General features: G+C 35.6%; 1 protein-coding gene and 1 non-coding gene across 10 annotated transcripts; both read right to left on the bottom strand.

Annotated features, from left to right (window-relative positions):
* Positions 1 to 917: 917 nt before the first annotated feature.
* LOC108880689 (carcinoembryonic antigen-related cell adhesion molecule 5) lies at positions 918 to 21179 on the bottom strand. Of its 7 annotated transcripts, none has more exons than XR_001960520.2 (10): positions 7297 to 7443; positions 6377 to 6700; positions 5383 to 5661; positions 4905 to 5171; positions 3885 to 4157; positions 3434 to 3688; positions 2714 to 2829; positions 2178 to 2209; positions 1989 to 2045; positions 918 to 1801 (listed from the first exon to the last, which is right to left on the bottom strand). XR_001960520.2 is itself a non-coding variant. In XM_051076175.1 (10 exons), the coding sequence occupies exons 1-9, from the start codon at positions 21096 to 21098 to the stop codon at positions 1990 to 1992; spliced, it is 1638 nt and encodes a 545-aa protein (XP_050932132.1). In that variant the 5' UTR covers positions 21099 to 21179; the 3' UTR covers positions 918 to 1801; position 1989. The 7 variants fall into 7 exon arrangements, 6 of the variants coding, with proteins under 6 accessions (XP_050932132.1, XP_050932129.1, XP_050932133.1 ...); XM_051076175.1 differs by lacking the exons at positions 6377 to 6700; positions 7297 to 7443 and adding exons at positions 13826 to 14146; positions 21053 to 21179 and having other exon boundaries at positions 2721 to 2829; XM_051076172.1 differs by lacking the exon at positions 7297 to 7443 and adding an exon at positions 21053 to 21178 and having other exon boundaries at positions 2721 to 2829.
* On the bottom strand, positions 16587 to 18768 carry LOC108880698 (uncharacterized). Of its 3 annotated transcripts, none has more exons than XR_007814651.1 (4): positions 18671 to 18768; positions 17641 to 17672; positions 17441 to 17521; positions 16587 to 17242 (listed from the first exon to the last, which is right to left on the bottom strand). It is a non-coding gene; the product is annotated as an uncharacterized LOC108880698 (transcript). The 3 variants fall into 3 exon arrangements; XR_007814650.1 differs by lacking the exon at positions 18671 to 18768 and adding an exon at positions 18123 to 18661; XR_007814649.1 differs by lacking the exon at positions 18671 to 18768 and having other exon boundaries at positions 17641 to 18661.
* Positions 21180 to 22665: the final 1486 nt, after the last annotated feature.

Raw genomic sequence — 22665 nt, 5'->3', positions numbered from 1 at the left:
CATGCTAGAGACTCTGAGATGTACTGTTAAATGCTAATATCCACACACTAACACACAGTGACCAATGTTAACAATAATAATATAATAATAATTCATTTCTACAACAAAACAAAATGTTTTACATGCTCCGCCGAGATTAAACATTTCAGTACTGCAAATCAGACAATTAGAAATATTACAGATATAAAACAGAATAAAACACCCAACAATAATATAAGATAAAAGCAGTGATAATAAAATGCCTAGCACATGTTCAAAACTAAACACTGCATGGGCTTTAATATAAGGCTAGCACAGGTATAATAGATATACTGTTCACCATGGTCACTGTCTTAGTTTACCATGTCAGAAGTTTGCAAACATTTGCAAATGACCAAGTTATTGTACCAAATTCCATGGCAATCCAACTAATAGTTATTGTGATATTTCAGTCTGGACTTGAGTGGTGTGTATGAAGTCAGTGAGTCCTTAATTAGTGTAAACTCATGAGATGCATTAATTTAAAAAAAACAAAAGAGTTGCGCATACTGTACTGAGACCTACCAACACATCTACTCACCTTTGCGCTTAGAGTTTCTATTTTAGTTCAGCAACAACAAGATTGGTCCAAGTTATATCTAAAAACTAACTGTCATATTATTGGACAATATTTTTGATTTATGCACTCCTATAAATGTTAAATAATGGAATTATGAAATCATTCTGTAAATTTAAAGGATTTACTTTAGCTCCCCATTCAGATATTTTACAGTAGGGCACGTAGGTAGAGTTTCAGTATTTACCTGGACAAAATTCAAATAATTACAACAGCTATAGGACCACATTCATAGAGAGGAATGTCAAAGTTAAAAATTGAATTGTGATCCATGAAGTTTAGTCAACAATTAAGACTGAAATACAGAGGCACAAAGTCATGGAAATATATATATTTATTGTTTACAAGTAAATCAAGAAAAGCCAAAGCATCAGAATACACCTTTATTAAGACTGTCAACTTAAAAAAATCAGGTGATGAGTCTGCTATATTTTGAATTAACAACAAAAAACAATTATGTCACAATTAACAAATAATAAAAAAGAGACATCTTACACTTGACTTGAAATTTTATTTGAAAGACTCGCATATTCAATTATGCTATCAACAGATAATTTGCAAGCATTAGATATTCACTGTTGACTAAAAAAAATCTAGAAAATCACGAGTCAATTGATGAACATTGTGAAGCACTAAGCTACTTCTCTGACTACTTCTCTGTGAAAGAGGTCAAATCATAGTAATAAACTCACAGAGAATTATCACCCAATTCTTTAGTATTTATAGGGTCTCTCGGTTCATTATTTTTATTTTACGGCTCGCTACTTCACTGTTTTGGTTCACTCTCAGTTCTCTCTCTCTTATCAGCTTTGTTTTCAACTACTGTTTTAAGCAAGTAGCCAAAGTACTGACAATAAATGCAGAAATGCTACTTTTGTTCCGTAACAAATGTGTAAATGGCAGATGTTTTCCAGCACATTAGCATAAAACTTAATAAGGCCACAATAATAATATGTTGCTACATCTGTCATCTTGTTGTGGAGCTCTTCTGCCTCCAAGTGGCCAAAAAGTCAATTGATGTGACTTGTGAAATGTGGAAAAAAATAAAGTGGAAAAAAAACTTGAAGGTAGAACAGAAATTGTATTGATTCTTAAAAAACAAACAAAAAAACAAAACAAAACAACAAACAAACAAAAAAAAAACAGTGGTGTCTCCTCTTTTCTTGGTCCAGTTGAAGACTTAATGAGTATTTATTTTCTGATAATCTGCAGGACAAAAAAAAATAAACAAATAATTGAAGAGTCACTGTTTTGATGCTAAAATTAGTCTTCAGTAATTGTTGGTCTATGTTAGTTTTAACAGATTTAGGCCAAAAATGAAAAATGCTTTTGCCACACTCTCAAAATACATTTCTCCTTTTTCATTAAATTAGAGTGATGAGATCAAACTTACCTCATAAAGAGAAAGATCGTTGAATTGAAATGCTGCCTTGCATAGTAGTGTCTTGTCCTAGGCAAAATAAATAAATAAAATGTTTTGTTAAAGTGCATCTGATGATCCATAAGCCCAATTAATATGATTGTGATTTATTTATGTGATAGTTTAAAATGTTGGATGAGGTTAAATCATACGGTAACTTACTTGCTTTATGTAGCTTGGGATTTTTGTTAACTCTAAATATAAGAAATAAAGTGTTGTTAAAATGTGATCAGTCAAAAAAACCCCTAAAATTAATAATGAAGGAAAAAGAAAGAATGTTCAGTATTTACTTGTAATTCTACATGTCACCATGACCAACCATCACTTTTAATTTTACCACCGTAATTTGGAGGATTATCAAACCGAGTTTTGAAAGGATTTCATAACACTAACAATGGTTTTGACTCATGATGAGCCATGCAGTATAATCCCATGCAGTCTATTATTTTCACATGACAACAAAAAAAAGTTAAATTATTAAGTCACACAGAGACAAGATGAAGCGTCACTGAGGACAAACACAAAAGTCAAAACTTAAGTCAGAATATATAGAGATCATAAATTCTCAGACCAAAACAGCACATTGGTTAGTGACATTTGGCAAATATCAGCCTTTTTGTAATGTTTATTGAGTTTTGTCAAAAGTCAAAGTTTTATTGGGATTGATTTTTTTTTTTAAATTAAGACCAATTACTTACCACTTACTTTTTTTTATTATAATAGTAGACTCCACCAGCAACAGCTCCAACAACAACAAGACAAGCGATTACTATTCCAGCAATGCAACCGGCCGAGCAACTTGAAGGTCTTTCAGCTGAAATCAAATAGGATAGCAACATAATTCTCACATACTCATCATTTCAAAACTATAATAATTTCTCCCTTTTGTGATTTCTCACCAGTCCCTGGGGACTAGTGCAATTACATACTTTTTGAAACTACATAAACACTTTTTTAGCACTTTATTCTCTTTCTATATATTTTTATATATTTTTTCTTTCACGTGCATGTATGTATGTATGAATGGGCAAGTAGAGTAAATGGAATACAGTTTTTGTTGTAACCAGAGATGACAAATTTTGTTGTATGTTCACATGCGTAGACAATAAAGTAATTCTACTCTATTCTATTCCATTCATAGTTGACCAGATATCAGTACCTACAGTATTTACTTGGTATGAAAACTGAGACCTTCATATCCGCTTTTGGCTGCAGAATGTTTCTGTTTGGCAGTGTTTCATAAGCTTAAAATAAACCTGTTACATGTCACATAATAGGTAAAGAATGATCTGTGAGTAAACTCTTCAGGTAGCCTGCTACTCTTCAAATTATAATAATCTGGTATAATGTGGTATAATGACGTGAACTAATTGCAGAAAAGAAAATCAACAGTATAGAAAAACAACACCATTAGGTACCTTTTACAGTCAGTTCATGTACTGCAGATGATGTTCTGCTAGTTATACTATTCATCGCTCGGCAGGTGTAGTTTCCACTCTCAGAAAGTTCAGTGATGACTTTAGTGAGCTCAGCAGAATAGCTTATTATCTCTGTCTTATTCCACATCCAGGTGTAACTAGCAGATGGTGTGGACTCAGCAGAGCAGGTTAATTTTAAGGTCTCTTGCAAATATATCACAGTTTCACCTGTGATTTTAACATTTTCTGGTCCATCTGAAAAAAACAGAGATTTGTAGTGTTATTACAGAGCACAAATAATTTAATGTTGTTCATTAATATACTACTAAATCAAAAATCTTATGTCAGGTTTACAAACAAAACATAACAGGAGTACACTGTCATTCATGGCACTCAGCATTTTGCCACCCTGTGTCTGAAAAGTAAACACACTGTGCAACATGTTACTTACAATTAACAACCATGACGTATTTAGCTTCATCACTGCTGACAGGGTTGCTGATTTTACAGGAATATTCTCCACTGTCTTTTTTCTTCAGAGGTTGAAAAGACAACACTCTGCCCTCATTGTAAAGCATCATGTTGTCAGTCAGGATCAGATCTGAGCCATCCTTCATCCACTGTCTGGTGAAGACAGAGCCAGCAGCCTCACAGGTTAAGTTGACTGAGTTTCCATCAACTGGCTGGTTTGTTGATGATTTGACAGAAGCTCCTGATATTCTCTCTGTTAGACAAAAGATAAAGGATTTTTGAGAGAAATATGAAAACAGGAGCTAAAGTTACTCAATTACTGAGAGCTGACTGAGGAAATAAATATGACAAATAATCACTGCACACTTGTTGCCTGTGCAGATTACTCATCTAGGATATATCTTCTGGCCTTTGTTCACTCTCCTTTTAGCTCTATATTTAATCTCCACCAACTCCTCATGGAAACATCTGTCTCTTTGGCTGCTAAATGCTTCATTATATTCACTAGCTAGTTAACTTTGTCTGTCTGAACAGGTAGTGAACAGAGGGGTTTTAGAAATTTTAGCTGAAAACAGATGCCTGCTGTGGCCAGAAATGATGAGACTGACAGTGAATCGAACCAGTAAAGCTGTTGGCTGGAAAAACAAAATAATGGGCTGAAAGATCCTAAACAGGTTCACAGCTCAGGAGAACTGCTGAGACAGGCGTTAATTCACCCTAAGTTGATCACTGTGAGTGAACCCCTCCACATACAAGAAGTCATATAATCCACTGATAATGTAAAGATATTGATTATAATCAATGTACATCATTGGTTAGATTAAGGAATTGACCAAACTGGAGTTATGTTTTTGCATTATTATCTGTCTTGTTTTGTGTTTGTTATTAATTTAGCATTAAGGCACATATAGTACACATTTTGTCAGTGCAGTTTATGCAGGTGCTGTCTCGCTGACCCATTTTTCAACTATATCCACAAATCCTCTTGAATCCAACTTACCCAGTACAGAGACAACAGAAGTTTGAGATGTCTGAGTTCTCATAGTTATGTTGTTAAAGGCCTGACAGCTGTAGTTCCCACTCTGACTCATCTGAATGTTCATCAGTCTGAGCTCTGGTCCTCTAGCAGTCAGCAAGTCTCCGTTCAGAAACCACTGAAACTGGGCAGCAGGTCTGGAGACAGCTGAGCAGGACAGGATGATGTTTGACCCTTCCATATAGTATTGTTGTGATGGAGACCGCTTCAAATTTGTATTATCTGGACCAACTGAATGTAGGTGAAAGAACAACAGCAGAAGAGAAAAATCACAGAGATTAAATGTTAGTTACATGAAAAATTAAAAAGGCACATTGCACTGGATTCCATTAAGTTGAAATGGATGTGAAGCTGTAGTGAATGAAATTGAAGTTGAATGTGTTGCTATGTTGCTTTTAGGTGTTGTCAGATATAAGACTGAGCATATAGGTTAGTAACTCACAGCTGATGGAGAGGTTTACTGGTTCACTGGTGACATCACTGACAGGATTGAAAACACGACACCTAAATGGTCCCTGGTCATAGCGGGTCACACTGATTATAGTGAGGATGGCCCCTCCATCAGTGAGCTGAACTCTGTCACTGGCTGTAACCTCAGAGCTGCTGTTCAGCCAGAGGAAAGAGAGGGAGGATCCAGAGGAGGAGCAGGACAGGCTGACAGAGCTGTTGAACTCTATCAAGTCTGAGCTGTTGGCAGTCACTCTTACATTGGAGACTGGCACTGTGGGTGAAAAACACAATGGCCAGTTTTTGTTTTGCTTTTTCCCATCACCTAACATTGTTTGATAGAGCGCAGCAATGCAGAGACTGTGAATAGTCCCATGTTAATGATAGCGTGATAAAGAGCCGTGGCTAAACAGTCAAGGTGTGTCCTGATGATGTAACAAATTTAGTTAATCACAATGTGATAATGTTAGCACACATGCGACAAACCAACCAAACAAATTACAGAATTAAAAGCCTACAAGTAATCACTACACTAAGTTGTACAACACAGCATCAACCTGCAGAGTTTTTGGAGCTTTCCCTAAATCCTGCTAAAAAACTATAGAGCTTTGACTTGGATAGTGGACTCTAGTTAGATTTCACTTCTGAAATAAGGGCCTGAGACTTGACCTGCATTTGTTGCCATGTAATTTGACGTATTTTAAAATGAATCACCTTACTACTGTTGTGGGTTTATTTTTTCTTTCTGAGGAAAACAGTGGTTCAAAGTTTTCAGTTTAAGAACATGTTAACTTAGGTCTCCAGGAAATCAGCACAGAGACCTTTGAGCTCACAGTTAAAGGTTTGTCACAAAACTTACACACTATAACACTCTCTGTCATTATTATTATTATTATTATTATTAGTAGTAGTAGTAGTAGTAGTAAATGATATTCTTTGAATATTGTCTACTCAGCATTAATACACTGATTCACCATGCATCAGCTCACCATATACATCCAGTCTGGTGTGTCCTGACAGACTTCCTCCAACAGCTGGTATAATACTAACTCTGTATTCTCCACTGTCACTGAGAGCTAAATTCCTGAACTCCAGAGATCCAGTAGATCTGAAGAGGGTGATCCTGCCTTCATACTCTGGTCCAGTTGTGTTTGAAGCTGTGGTTGAGGTTATTATATCGTTAACACCAAAGGTCCAGGCCACTGACACAAACTGAGTTTCTGGTGGAGTCAATGTTGTGGTGAACATCACAGTGCCTCCCACAGCTGCATTCAGAGAATCAGCTGGTAACACACCAGCCCCACTGGTTAAACCTGGAGGATAGAGGCACAGATTAAAGGACAATGAGGGCACACTGTGATCATACTGCATGCTTTATCACGTTTCATTAAGATAAGATAAGATAATGCTTTATTAGTCCCACAATGGGGAAATTTACAATCACAATTTACAATTAGAAAGTCTTGGACTGAATTTCACACAGAAATCCCAAACTTTCATTTTCTGAGAGCCAGACACTTTACCCAGGTAAATTAGGTCATTAAATCATGCTGTTTGTTGAGCCTTTATACAATTTTTTAAAAATTTAGCCATGTTCTTAAAAGATGGTGTGGCCCCAATATTATTAAGTGGTAGAAAGTATGGGCAGTAACAGTAATAGCTGCATGACACATAAAAATACAAGAAAAATATGATGAACTCTGTTGTGAATAGTTCACTTTTTTTTTCTTAGCATTATTCTTATGCTGTATTGTGTTTAAAATGTTTTTGTTAGTTGGCTCTACTTGCTAAATCTTTGTTAGCTAGCAGCACCATGTCGATCCACAGAAATGTTAAAAAGTTTGTGGGGAACTAGTGAAAAAAAAACTGTATTGTACTGTATTTACTGTATGAAATGGTGATAGCTCACCTGAGATGACTCCCAGGATGACGACATATATCACAGCTGTTTCCATGTCATCTGCAGTATCTTCAAGAAAAGAATGATTTGTCTTGTGCTCCTTAACTTTCCCTCTGCTGATATTAGTATGTTGTGGCAGGATAAGTTAAGTAATCAGTGATTTCCTATCTCTGAAAAGTTCCTCCCACCTGCGCTGTTGATCATTAACAGTGTACACTCTGAGCAGAACTTTAAGTTTATCTCTTAGGTTTTATGTTGTCAAAAACAACATTTTTTCAAAGGGGTCTTAGTGTGGTTGCAGGTTTGGTCTGTATTTCATAGCGCGATGACAACAGAACAACTGATGGCAGGTACTGAATATCCTGCTTCGTAATATTTGCTCAGTCCAGTTTAACTTCCCTCAGCTCCCTGATCACAATTAACAGACTATCATATACAGTGTCATTAAATGTAAATGACATCCTGCATGTTGTTATGGATTGAAAATACCTGTTGTAGTTAAACTGCAGCCTGTTGTGTGTTGAATTTACAGTTTTACTTAGACAGAATGCTTGGTAACATCTTTTTGGGAGATTTGGAGAAATCTTTATTTTTGTTTATTTAAACCATCTACCTGAGAAATTAAAACCGTGGCCATAATGTGTTTAAAATATAATTTTAGATTAGTAAGTCACGTTCTCATTGTTGGGAACTTCAGCATCTCAAAGTCCTCCCAATATGGAAAACTTTCTAATGCAATCATGTCGTAAACATCCAGCAAATAAAATCATAAAAACGTCATCTATCACAAGATATGAAAACACATACAACATTAATTTCAATATCAGAGCTTTTATGGACTGAATGTGAAGTCAAGACATTACCCACAAACAAATGTTCATCAATTTTTTACAGTATCTTAGAATGTAGCCCAAAATTAAGAATAAAAACCAGAAGCACATAGTCATTGAAAGCCCACATGGCATAACAGCCAACTTCACACAAGTATTTATTGTTTGATGCTAATAAAGGAGAAGTGCTAACAGATAAATATAACTTTACAGCTGACAGGATGAAGCAATAAGTCTTACCTGTTAGATTCTGGATTAATCAAACTGAACTATCTGCACAAGACAACACTTTGTTCAGTGTCCTTATCCAACAGACTTCCAGCACAACCCCAGGTACACCACAGGAGGGCAGCTTACCACAGCTTTTGGCAGGAAGAGAGTATGTAGGAAGGTTTTCAATATTTACCAGGACAAAAGTCAAATGATTACAGTCTGATGGCCATCAGACTAACTAATTATAAATTGCTGTAAATGAAGTTTAGTCAACAATTAAGAATGTAATCAGGAGGCACAAAGTCAATGAAAGCCAATCCTAAAGTTTAACACAAACAACTTCACAGCAGTGATATAAATCTGCTATTATATTTATTGATTGTTGCAAGTAAATGAAGAAAAGTCAAAAGTATTACAAAACAGCTTTCTTAAGACTGCCAACTTCAAAAATCAGGAGATGAGTCTGCTACATGTTGAATTAACAAATAATAAAATATATATATATGAGAGACATCTGACACTTAATGACTTGCAATTATATCTGAAAGACTGTTACATATTCAATTACTTCATTGACAAATACATTACATATTCATAGAACTACATATTAGCTGACATATAAACATTTAATTTTAAGAGACTGAAATATTAATATTCTGATGCTTTTGTTAAAATTTGAATTATGTCTTTTCCAAACCCAGTATGTGTTTAAAAAGTTGTGGTTGTACGCAATAGCAGAGTAGAATAAGAGCAAGCATTAGATATTCACTGTATGTACAAAAATATTGAAAATTGTTGATGAACATGGTGGAACAAAAGCTTAAAGTTTAAAATGGATCACATGACTACTTCTCTGTGAAGGTGGTCAAATCATAGTAATGAACTCACAAAGAACTACCACCCAACTCTTCAGTATTTATAGTGTCTTTCAGCTCATTGTTTTGGATTTACAGCTCAGAACTTCACTGTGTTGGTTCAGTGTCTGTACTCTCTCTCTCATCAGCATTGTTTTCAACTATTGTTCTGACAAAGAGCTCTGACAAAGCTACTTAATGCCTCCTGAATGTCTGCTAGCAACTTTGCCAGATCAACTTAAAAGGTGATAATGTCAGTTTTGTGTTTACAGTTTTTTCCCCTGCCCAGAAGCAGCCAAAAAATATAGTAGCATATTACACTGTAGGTATTTTTCTTCAAGAGCTGATCGAGATCAAACCAGAACTAAAAGCAAAGTGAATAGTGGACCAGAAGTGCAGCAGAAATGCCACCGTTGCTCTATACTGAATGCATTAATGGCAAGTGTTTGCTAATACATTGGGCATAATATTTAGAAGGGCCACAATAATAAAATCAGTTCCTATTTATCAGCCACATTGTTATTGAGCTCTTCTGTCTCCAAGTGGCCAAAAAGTCAGTTAAAGCAGCTTTGAGCATATTTACACTGCTGAGTGTCAAACTGCAGATACATTTGGTAATCCTGTAACTTATGTGTCATTTCATTCTAATTTACTAATCTATTAAAAAAAAAACTAAAGGTAGACAAGAAATTGTATCTGTTAAAAAACAAAACAAAAAACCCAGCAGTGGTGTCTCTTCTTGTCTTGGTCCAGGTGAAGACCCTACAAGTGTTTATTTTCTGGTCATGTGCAGGACAAAAAATAAATGAATGATTTAAGAGTCGCCATTTTGTCTTGATTAACTGCATGCTAAAACTACAGTAGTTTTATCAGATTTAAACAAAGAATAGAAAATACTTATGGTACTCTCCCTTCAAAATACATTTATCCTTTTTCATTAAATCAGAATATTGAGATCAAAACTTACCTCCTAAAGAGAAACACAGTTGTTTATTTTACGTTCTCATATACCACTGACATGTTCTCATATATATTATCTTCTCGTTCTAGGAGAAAAATAGTTTTGTTACAGTGCATCTGATGAGCCATTAGATCAATATATGTTACTGTGAAATTATTTATGTTGTGGTAATAGTCTAAAGACAACTTACCTGTATTTTGTGGCTGGGGATTTTTATTGCGTCTAAATTTTAAAAAATATAACATTGTTAAAACTTGCATTGTTACATGTTACACAAAACTGTAACACTAAAGAAATAAGACTTAAGTATGTTAGGTTTGGATAATTTAATTAAAAGCATTCCCAAATTTTTGTTAATGTTTGTTGAGTTTTATCACTGGACTCACAAAATTAAGTTTTGCCATAATTGTAATTGATATACTTTTTTTTTTTTTTTTTTTAAGGAAAATTAATGTCTGGTTATATTTCAAATCCATTTTTTACTTACTTGTTTTTATAAATATAGTAGCCTCCACCAGCAGCAGCAGCTCCAACAATGACAAGACAAGCGATTACTATTCCAGCGATACAACCAGCAGAACAACTTGGAGGTTGTTCAGCTGAAATGAAACAGGATAACATCATGATTTTCACACCATTTTGTAAACAGAAATCACCTCATCCTCTCATAACTGTATATTAATTTCTCCCAATGAGTGTGATTTCATAGTTGACCAAATATCAATAACTGCAGCATTTATTTGGTTCAAAAACTGAGACCCTCATATCTCCTTTGGCTGCTGAATATTTCTGTTTCAATGATCAATTCACCGCGTTGCTTAAGCAAGGAAAGCAAAGATCCCCTGAAAAATCTTCAGAAAGCCTGTTACTCTTCATATTATCAGAGATATAATTATGTGAGTTAAGTGCAATATCAAAGAGGATCAATAATATAAGCAAACAACACCATCAAGGTACCTTTTACAGTCAATTCATGCACTACAGATGATGTTCCGCCAGTTACATTGTTCATTGGCACATGTTATGCTGCTGCTCATTGACCTTGAACTCAGTCATACAGGCTTTTGCTCCTTCTTGGCCACTATGTGCCTCCAATGATCATCATCTGGCACTGGTATCCCTGCACACTAGGAATTTGCAGTCTAGACTGTTCTCATTTGTGGTTCCCTGATGGTGGAACAAGTTCCCAAATGCTATCAGAGCAGGCACATTCCTCCCTATCTTCAAGAATCTCTTGAAGACTTAGCTCTTCTGAGAGGGCCTCCTCCTCTAACACCCTGACATGCTGAAATAGCACTTACTATGCACTTGTGGTGCACTTCTTTAATTTATGTCTTCTTTGCCTTATAGATTTAACTTTGCTTCGAGGTCTCCTACTTCACTGAAGTTTTAGTGTTGTCCCTCATGTAAGTCATTTGGGAAAGCGTCTGCTAAATCAGTAAATGTGATGTAATATAAAGGAACAAAAGATACTGAGTGGCTGAGAACACCTCATCCTTTCGAGAGGTAAACTATTGCTTTGAACTGTATGATGTGTCACGTGTATTTGATTGTCCACACTCATCTGTTATTTTAACATTTACAGTTTGAAATAAGCTATACTCCAGCTATATCGTCAGTATGAGCTAAATCTAGTACAAGGTCAGGTTGAAGATAGTGTGTCAATTCACACACATAACAACGAAAAAGAAAAATGTTTTATTCCAACTACAAGACTATAGTTGCAATCTTTGCCATGGAATGTGCTTTCCATTCAGCAGTCAATTGATGGCAGTGGAAACAATCTGTGAACACAGCACATAATCACTGTTTGAGTTGTTGCCTGTTCAGGTTACTCATCCAGGATATAGGTTCTGGTCACCTGTTGAAGATAAATCCAATATTCACTCGCCTCCGTGTTTGGTCTCCACCAACTCCTCAGGGAAAAATCTGTCTCTTTAGCTGCTAAATGCTTCATTATGTTCACCAGCTAGTTGTTAACTTTGTCTGTCTGTCTGAACAGGTAGTGAACAGTGGGCTTTCAGAGATTTCAGAGAGTGTGTTGGAAAAACAAAATAACGAAAAAGATCCTAAAAAGGTTCACAGCTCAGGAGAACTGCTGAGACAGGCGTTAATTCAGCCTGGGTTTATCACTGTCACTGAATGCGCATAGTCATATAATCCACTGTTAACATAAAGATATTGATTATATCCACTTAACATCATTGGTTGAAATAAGTAAATTATCGGATTAGAGTTATGTTTTTACATGACATTGTCTAATCACAACTGTGTCTCTGAGGTCAAGCAATCGTGTGTATTTCTTGTCTGTCTTTAAAAAAAAATAATTTAACATTACAGCACACAGCATTTTGTATATAGATTATGCAGGTGGACACAGTAGTGCTATCTCTCTGAACCATATCTCAACTTACCTAGTACAGAGACAACTGAGGGCTGAGATGTTTGAGTTCTCATAGTTATGTTGTTAAAGGCTTGACAGCTGTAGTTCCCACTCTGACTCATCTGAATGTTCATCAGTCTGATCTCTGGTCCTCTAGCAGTCAGCAAGTCCCCATTCAGTAACCATTGAAACTGGGCAGCAGGTCTGGAGACAGCTGAGCAAGACATGCTGATGTCTGTCCCTACCATATAGTATTCTTGTGATGGAGATGACTTCAAATTTATGTTGTCTGGGCCAACTGAATGTAGGTGAAAAACAACAGATGCATGAAAGATAAAAATGCATATGGCACGTACCCTGACTCATCTCAACTGATTAGTATGCACATCTACATCATTATACTACTATTACGACTATACATCATGTGTGTACATATGTGTGTGTGTATATATATATATATATACATATATATGTTGTATTTAGATTATGTCAGATATAAGACTGAGTGTGTAGGTTAGTAACTCACAGCTGATGGAGAGGTTTACTGGTTCACTGGTGACATTACTGACAGGATTGAAAACACGACACCTGAATGGTCCCTGGTCATAGCGGGTCACACTGATTATAGTGAGGATGGCACCTCCATCAGTGAGCTGAACTCTGTCACTGGCTGTAACCTCAGAGCTGCTGTTCATCCAGAGGAAAGAGAGAGAGGATCCAGAGGAGGAGCAGGACAGACTGACAGAGCTGAAGAACTCTACCAAATCTGAGCTGTTGGCAGTCAAAGTTATATTGGAGACTGGCACTGTGGGTGAAAAACACAATGGTTTAGCTGTTTTTTGTTTTGTTTTGTTTTTTCGATAAAGGGCAGCAATGCAGAAGCTTTAAATAGTCCCATGTTAATGATAAAGGAGGAGCAGAGGAAACACTATACAACAAAATGTCAAACACAGTAATACTAGCCTTGATGCAGAAACCTTTCAGCATGGTTGAAATCTTAAGATACATTTCCCCACTGTGACCCTGTTATATCTTAGATCAAAGAGCAGCAGAGGAGACTTGTAAGGCTGTGACTCATGCGCACATCCCAGAGTACAGCTGACCTTAACTGAAACTGAAAATGCGAGTGTTTATTTATTTTTGGTGACTATTATTTGAAGTCATAACATAATCTAAATGATTTTCTTTCAATCTTAGGGATTTCTCAAATATGTCACATCTATACATATTACCAAATGCAATTATTTTAGGATACTGTATGAATGAGCATTAAAACACATGAGAAACATCTGCTCACCATATACATCCAGTCTAGTGTGTCCTGACAGACTTCTTCCAGCTGGTATAATATTAACTCTGTATTCTCCACTGTCATTAAGAGTTAAATTCCTGACCTCCAGAGATCCAGTAGAACTGAAGAGGGTGATCCTGCCTTCATACTCTGGTCCAGTTGTGTTTAAAGCTGTGGTTGAGGTTATTATATTGTTACCATTAAAAGTCCAGACCACTGACACAAACTGAGTTTCTGGTGGAATCAATGTTGTGGTGAACATCACAGTTCCTCCCACAGCTGCATTCAGAGAATCAGCTGGCAACACACCAACCCCACTGGTTAAACCTGGAGGATAGAGGCACAGATTAAAGGACAGTGAGGACACACTGTGATCATACTGCATGCTTTATCACATTTCACTAGAAAGTATTGGACTGAATTTCACACAGAAAAGATTCTTTCTGCAGAGCTAGACACTTTACCCAGGTCATTTGGTTAAGTCATACTGTATGTATGTTGTTGAGTATACATCTAAATGCAGTGTGTATCTAAATGCTTGTTATTTAGTCTCATGTTCTTTAAAAAGGATGTAGGAGGAGAATGAAATTTTGGAAATACAAAAAAATATAATGAACTGTTGTGAATAGTGTTTTTTCCTATGCTGTATTGCAGTTTAAATGTTTTTGTTAATTGGCTCTATTTGCTGATGGGCACTGTCTAACAAGCTGTCAACTGGCTGGAAAATGTCCATCCACAGAATCTGTGAACCAAACTAATTAGTCTGTCAGCGTTAATATGACTATCAGTGTGAGAACATGTAAACTATCCATTTAACCCATCTTAACTTCCTAAATAAGCACAGCCCCAAAAGCAAACCAGGCAAAGTATAAAATATAAAACACTGATAATATATGATAATCATGTTAACATAACGATAACACTGCAACAGTTGAACAGTCAACCAAATAATAACATTCTGACATAGAGATGATGTGTTAAAATGTTTGTGGGGAACTAGTGAAAAACACTGTCTTGTATTTATTTTATGAAATGGTGATAGCTCACCTGAGATGACTCCCAGGATGACGACATATATCACAGCTGTTTCCATGTCATCTGCAGAATGATCAAGAAAAGAATGATTTGTCTTGTGCTCCTTAACTCTACCTCTGGCAGAATAAGGAAGTAATGAATGATCTTCCATCTCTGAAAAGTTCCTCCCACCTGCACTGTTGAGCACATTTGTTGATCATTAACAGTGAACACACATTTAATTTTAGGTTTATCTGTTAAGTGTTATAGTTCTATGTTATGAAAAACATGAGGTCAGGGGTTTGCTCAGAGGGCTCTTACTATGGTTGCAGGCTTTTTCTGTATTTAAGTGAGATGACAATATAACAACTTAAGGCAAGTGCTGAGTATCCTGTTTTATGATATTTGCTCAGTCCAGTTTAACTTCCCTCATCTTCCTGATCATAATTAATGGACTATCATATACGGTGTCATTAAATAACATCCTGCATGTTGTTATGAATGTGTGAATTTACAGTTTTACTTAGACAGAATACTTGGTAATCTCTTTGTGGGAGACTTGGAGAAATCTTTATCTTTCTTTTTGTTTATTTAAACCATCTACATGAGAAATTAAAACCTTATGTAGCCATTATGTGTTGGAAATCCATTTTTAGATTAGAAAGTCACCTCTCTACTTGTTCTCAGGAACTTCAGCGTGTCAAAGTCCTCCCAATACGGAAAAATTCAAATGCAATCATGTTGTAAACATCCAGCAAATAAAGTCATATAAACAGAGGTACAAAGTCACTAAAAGCCCATATGGACCAACAGGCAACTTCCCATAACAATTGAGATTCTGGAAATATTAAAAGTATTTATTGTTTGATGAAAGTAAAGGAGAAAAAAGTGCTAACATTTCGATGGTCTGCTACATTCTGGCACAAGACAACTAACTGTACTGTATTTGAAATATTGCATATTAAGTTATGGTATTCAATGCCAACGCATAGCCACATTACGGAGCAAAGCTGAGCTCATGAGATGCATTGATAGAAAGAAAATAATAATAATACTGATTCACCATTGCTTTTAGAGTTTCTGTTTTAATTCAGCAACAACAAGATTGGTCCAAGTTAAATCTAACAACTTACTGCCACACTATCTGGACAATACATCTGCTTTATGCACACCTGCAAATTTCAATATTAGAGATGATGTTAAACTTAAGAAACAAGATTTAAATGTGCCCTGTAGCCTCAGTAACACTTTGTTCAGTGTCCTTTATCCAACAGACTTCCAGCGCAGGTACACCACAGTAGGGCAGCTTACTGCAGCTTTTGGCAGGAAATTATTCTCTAGATTCAAATGATTTACTTTAGCTCTTTATTTAGACATAGGTAGATATTCAGTATTTACCAGGACAAAAGTCAAGCAACTACAGCAGCCATAAAACATATTCACAGGGAGGACAATCAAATTATGATAACTAACTTTAAATTGCTGTAAATGAAGTTTAGTCAGCAATTAAGAGTGAAATCAGGAGGCACGAAGTCATAGAAAGCCAATCCTAAAGTTTAACACAAACAACTTCACAGCAGTGATATAAATCTGTTATTATATTTATTGATTGATGCAAGTAAATGAAGAAAAGTCAAATGTATCAGGATACAACTTTGTTAAGACTGTCAACTTCCAAAATCAGGTGATGAGTCTGCTACACGTTGAATTAACAAATGATAAAAGAAATAAATATGAGACATCTGACACTTAATGACTTACAGTTATATTAAAGACATGTTTATTAATTTCATTATCTCTAAGTACATTACATATTCATAAAATTCATTAAAAGGATTCATGTGTTTACAGACTGTTTCCACTGCCCCCAAGAAGCCAAAAATTAGTTACTGCAGGTTTAAGAGCTACATACAGTAGCATATTACACTGTAGGTATTTTTCTCAAGAGCTGATAGAGATCAAACCAGAGCTATAAAAAGAGTGACTAGTGGACCATAAATGCAGCAGAAATGCTACTGTTGTTCTGTACTGAATGTGTAAATGGAAAATGTGCAGAATATTTGATAAGCCCTCAATCATTTTAAGCCAGGACTGCTACATCAGCCATGTTGTCATGGAGATCATCTGCCTCAAAGTAGTCAACAAGTCAATTAATGCAGCTTTAAGCACATTTATACTGCTGGGTGTCTGACAAACTTGCAGATACACTGGTAATCCTGGAACTGTAAAATGTCACTTCACCCTAATTTACTAATCTATAAGGAAAAAAAACCTAAAGGTAGATGAGAAATTGTATCTGTTCTAAAAAACAAAACAAAAAGAAAAACAACAACAACAACAAAACAGCAGTGGTGGCTCCTCTTTTCTTGGTCCAGTTGAAGACTTTGTAAGTGTATATTTCTTGGTCATCTGCAGGACAAAAAAGTAAACAAATGATTAAAGAGTCACTGCTTTGATTAACTGCATGCTAAAACGAGTCTTAAGTAATTGTTGGTCTATAGTCGTTTTAACAGATTTAAGACAAAAATGAAAAATGCTTTTGGTACTCTCCCTTCAAAATACATTTATGCTTTTTCATTGAATCAGAATAATGAGATCAAAACTTACCTCCTAAAGAGTAAGATTGTTGAATTTATTTGACGTTCTCATATACCACTGACATGTTTTCATACATCTTGTCTTCTTGTTCTAGGCAAAAAATTGTTTTGTTACAGTATGTCTAATCCATAAGCCCAATATATATGACTGTGATTTATGTGTATGATAGTTTAAAGTGTAGGGTGAACTTAGATCATATGACAACTTACCTGCTTTATGTGGCCAGGGATTTCTGTTGATTCTAAATGTTAGAAATAAAGCTTTGCTGAAATGTGATCACTTAAATGCTACTCAAAACTGTAACACTAACAAAGTGTGTTATGATTGGGTTATTTAATAAATTACATTTCTAAATAGGACATAATTGTAGTTTTTCTCAAATGGAGCTGCACCCTTAATTTTATCACCTAGGAGTTTAAATGTTTTTGAGAGGATTTCATAACAATAATGGCAATCTGACACAGTTAAATATTTGCACATGACAGTGTGTTAGTTGTACAGAGATGAGATGCAGCTCCAATGAGGAAAAGCATAAAAGTCAAAGCTAAAGTCAGAATATGTAGAAAACATAAATTACCAGACCAAAACAAAGCACACTGGCACATTGTTTTATCACTGGACTCTCAAAAAAGTTGTTGTTGTTTTAGAGAAATGGCCGCCTGGTCATATTTCAAAGCAATTTTTCACTTACTTTTTTTTATAAATGCTGTAGCCTACACCACCACCAGCAGCTCCACCAATGACAAGACAAACAATTACTATTCCAGCAATGCAACCAGCTGAACAACTTGGAGGTCGTTTAGCTGAAATAAAACAGGAAAACAACATAATTTTCACACCATTTTGTAAATAGAAATCAACTGTATAATAATTTCTCCCTTTGTGTGAATATCAATAACTACAGCATTTATTTAGTGCAAAAAGTGAGACTTCATTTCTACTTTGCCTGTGGAAGATTCCTGTTTGGCAGAATGATGTTAAGTTGCTCAAGCAAATATCCTACTAATATTATATTAGTATAATATATTATATATTATATATTATATATTTGTTAAAGGGCTATTTAGGAGACTTTTGCTTTTCAAACTAGTGTTGTCTCATAATCTTAAAATAAATGTGCCACATGTAGCCTGCTACTCTTCAAATTATAATAATCAGCTATAATGTGGTATAATGATGTGAGCTAATTAAAATATCAAAGAGTATCAACAATATAAGCAAACAACACCATCAAGGTACCTTTTACAGTCAATCCATGCACTGCAGATGATGTTCTCCTAGTTACATTGTTCATTGCTTGACAGGTGTAGTTTCCACTCTGAGAAAAGTCAGTGATGACTTTAGTGAACTCAGCAGAATAGCTTATTATCTCTGTCTTATTCCACATCCAGGTGTAACTAGCAGATGGTGTGGACTCAGCAGAGCAGGTTAATTTTAAGGTCTCTTGCAAATATATCACAGTTTCACCTGTGATTTTAACATTTTCTGGTCCATCTGAAAAAGACAGGGAGGTTTGTAGTGTTATTACAGCAGCACAAACAACAGTATTTTCCTCAGCACACTGGGCAAAAGAAACAAACAGTAATATTAAAAATGTTCAATAATTAATTTAAAAATCTAAAATGCTGTTTCAGGGCTACAAACAAAACATAACAGGAGTACACTGTCATTCATTGCACTCAGCATTTTGCCACCCTGTGTCTAAAAAGTAAACACACTGTGCAACATGTTACTTACAATTAACAACTATGACGTATTTAGCTTCATCACTGCTGACAGGGTTGCTGATTTTACAGGAATATTCTCCACTGTCTTTTTTCTTCAGAGGTTGAAAAGACAACACTCTGCCCTCATTGTAAAGCATCATGTTGTCAGTCAGGATCAGATCTGAGCCATCCTTCATCCACTGTCTGGTGAAGACAGAGCCAGCAGCCTCACAACTTAAGTTGACTGAGTTTCCATCAACTGGCTGGTTTGTTGATGTTTTGACAGAAGCTCCTGATATTCTCTCTGTTGGACAAAAGATAAAGGATTTTGTGAGAGAAATATAAAAATATGAACAGGCCTTCACGGACAGTGAAACTAGTGCAAATGGTCCAAAATGCAGTAGTGCGTCTAGTCTTTGGTCAGTCTAAAAGGACACGTCATGCTGCTGCTCATTAACCTTGAACTCACTCATACAAGCTTTTGCTCCTTGCTGGCCACTATGTGCCTCCAATGGTCATCATCTGGCACTGGCGTCCCTGCACACTATCTGTGAACAGCACATAATCACTGTTTGAGTTGTTGCCTATTCAGGTTAGGTTCTGGCCACCTGTTGAAAATAAGCCCAATATTCACTCTCCTTTTAGCTCTGTATGTGGTCACCACAAACTCCTCAGGGAAACATCTGTCTCTTTAGCTGCTAAATGCTTCATTATGTTCACCAGCTAGTTGTTAACTTTATCTGTTTAACTTTATCTCTTTAAAATGTTTATGATCAAACACATTATACAGTATAATGTATGATCTTTCCAATTAGAAAAGGCTTGATTTAAAACTTTGAGGACACAAACAAACCTATTTGCTACTGGATTTTAACATCTGCTCACCATATACATCCAGTCTGGTGTGTCCTGTATGAAATCCTCCACCAGGTGATATAATGCTAACTCTGTATTCTCCACTGTCAGTGAGGGACACATTCCTGAGCTGCAGAGATCCAGTAGTTTTGTTGAGGGTGATTCTGCCTTCATACTGTGGTGCAGTTGTCTCTGAAGTTGTGTTTGTGGTTATTATATTGTTAAAATCAAAGGTCCAGGCCACAAATTGGTTTTCTTGTGGAGTCAGTGTTGTGGTGAACGTCACAGTTCCTCCAACAGCTGCATTCAGAGAATCAGCTGGCAACAAACCAGCCCCACTGGTTAAACCTGGAGGATAGAGGCACAGATTACAGGACAATGAGGACACACTGTGATCATACTGCATGCTTTATCACATTTCATTATAAAGTCTTGGACTGAATTCCACACAAAAATCCCAAAGATTCTTTCACATTCTACAGAGCTAGACACTTTACCCAGGTAAATCAGGTCATTAAATCATGCTTTGTTGAACATTTATACAAATGTTATTTAGTCTCATGTTCTTAAAAGATGGTGTGGCCCCATCATTAGTGAGTGGTAGAAAGTACAGACTGTAGCAGTAATAACTGCATGACACATACATGTCTGAGAAGACGGTGAGGTTTTGGAAATACAAAAAAATATGATGAACTCTGTTGTGAATAGTTAATGTTTGGGAAGTTCTCTTTTGCACATAGGTCACACAGACACAGGCATTGATATGACCACCAGTGAGAAACTAATGTCATCTTTTGTAAGAACATATAAACTATTCATTTAACTCAACTTCCTAAACAAACACAGACAAAAAAGCAAACCAGGCAAAGTATACAACATCCTAACACAAATAATTTATAATAACTATGTTAACTTAATGATAACACTGCAACAGCTAAACAATCATCCTGATTATAACATTTTAACGTAGAGATGTGTTAAAGAAATTTCTGGAAGTGAAAAAAACAAAACAAACAAAAACACTTTCTTGTATTTATTGTATGAAATTGTGATAGCTCACCTGAGATGACTCCCAGGATGACGACATATATCACAGCTGTTTCCATGTCATCTGCAGAATGATCAAGAAAAGAATGATTTGTCTTGTGCTCCTTAACTTTCCTTCCACTGGTATCAGTATGTTGTGGCAGGATAAGGAAGTAATGAGTGATATCCTATCTCTGAAAAGTTCCTCCCGCCTGCGCTGTTTTGCATTTGTTGATCATTAACAGTGTACACTCTGAGCAGAACAACTTTATTTATTATAAGTTTTTCTGTTAGGAGCTATGTTTTTAATGTTATGAAAAACATGAGGTTTGTTCAGAGGGGTCTTACTATGGTAAGTATGTATTTCATAGTGAGGTAACAAAATAACAGCTCCCTGATCACAGTTAATAGACTCATATACGGTATGTCATTACACATAAATTACATCCAGCATCCTGTTATGGATAACATGCTGTGTGTGTGTGTGTGTGTGTGTGTGTGTGTGTGTTATTTTTATGATCATCTGTAGGACAAAAAAGATTGGTCAGTATTGGCCCATTGTAGGCATTGTATGGTTCCCCAGAGAGCTCAATGCAGAGCAGCTCAAGAAAAAAAACATACAAATAGTAAAAACACAAGTCAATAAAGACAACATTTTTACCACTTCACTAACACAATATTTAGAAAAAAAACTTCCAGTCTCAGTATTTGAAGTTACTCAAACTGGCAAACCTGATGTAATTAGTCAAGATGAGGAATACCAATGAAAAACAGTCCACTTATTTTAAAAAGTGAAGTTCAATTGCTGCCTTAAAAACATGAGTAAACTTGAAATGGCTGTAGGTGTAGACATAGATAACATAACATAGATAAAGTTATCTTAACTTAAAATTGTTAGTTGAAAAAGTGTGGAATTGTTGTTCTTGTTTGTTTGGCAAGATAAAGAAAGTTTTATTGAATGAATAATGTAATATATCTAGTTGGCTTAACTCAGTGTCAAGTTTAAATAAATGATCATTAGTTAAATATCTTGTACAACTTAAGTTGAAACAAAAGTTACCTTCAAGTTGGGTTTACTTATATTTTTAAGGAAGCAACAGTGCTTAAGTTTTTAATTTGAACCATATGAATTGTATTTTACTGTACACGAGTAACAACCACAGCATCAACTTCCCTGCCCCGGAGTGTTCATTGTGTTTTAGTGTCACATTGTTGTCATATAGTTCAGTTTTTTTGGGTGACTAGCAAGGTTTTTGTCTGGTTGTGTTGTTTCTATTTGGTTATATTAACTGAATTTGCAGTACATTTTCTTTACTTGCATCTAGGATGTATCTAATTGATGTATCTAATTGTGATTTTTCTGACAGTTATTGTGATTTGATTTGCAATGCAGTCTTGAAAGTCAAGCACCTTCATGTAAAACGTGATGGAGCATTACCATTTAAGAGATCAATTAAATATTAACTGCTCTGTGTACTAATCCAAGGATGAGAATGAAAATATATGAATCCAAAATGTATTTATTCCAACAAAAAAATGATATACACATACACATAATGAACTATAGAACAATTCTCACAAAACAAACAGTAGCACTACATTCGCTTGGCCTCTTTGCAGTAAATTTACACTAGTCATCCTGCTGCC

Source organism: Lates calcarifer, linkage group LG15 (assembly GCF_001640805.2).
Source record: "Lates calcarifer isolate ASB-BC8 linkage group LG15, TLL_Latcal_v3, whole genome shotgun sequence".
Lineage (NCBI taxonomy): Eukaryota > Metazoa > Chordata > Actinopteri > Centropomidae > Lates > Lates calcarifer.
The sequence above is the reverse complement of the archived record's forward strand: the minus strand, read 5'-3'. Positions and strand labels throughout refer to the sequence as shown.

Coding starts and splice junctions, on each gene's coding strand:
- LOC108880689 (XM_051076172.1), bottom strand. CDS start 21,098: ATGGAAACAGCTGTGATATATGTCGTCATCCTGGGAGTCATCTCAG. Junction 2,830..3,433: donor ACATGAACTGACTGTAAAAG/GTACCTAATGGT, acceptor ATTTGATTTCAG/CTGAAAGACCTTCAAGTTGC. Junction 2,210..2,720: donor TACTATTATAATAAAAAAAA/GTAAGTGGTAAG, acceptor TCTTATATTTAG/AGTTAACAAAAATCCCAAGC.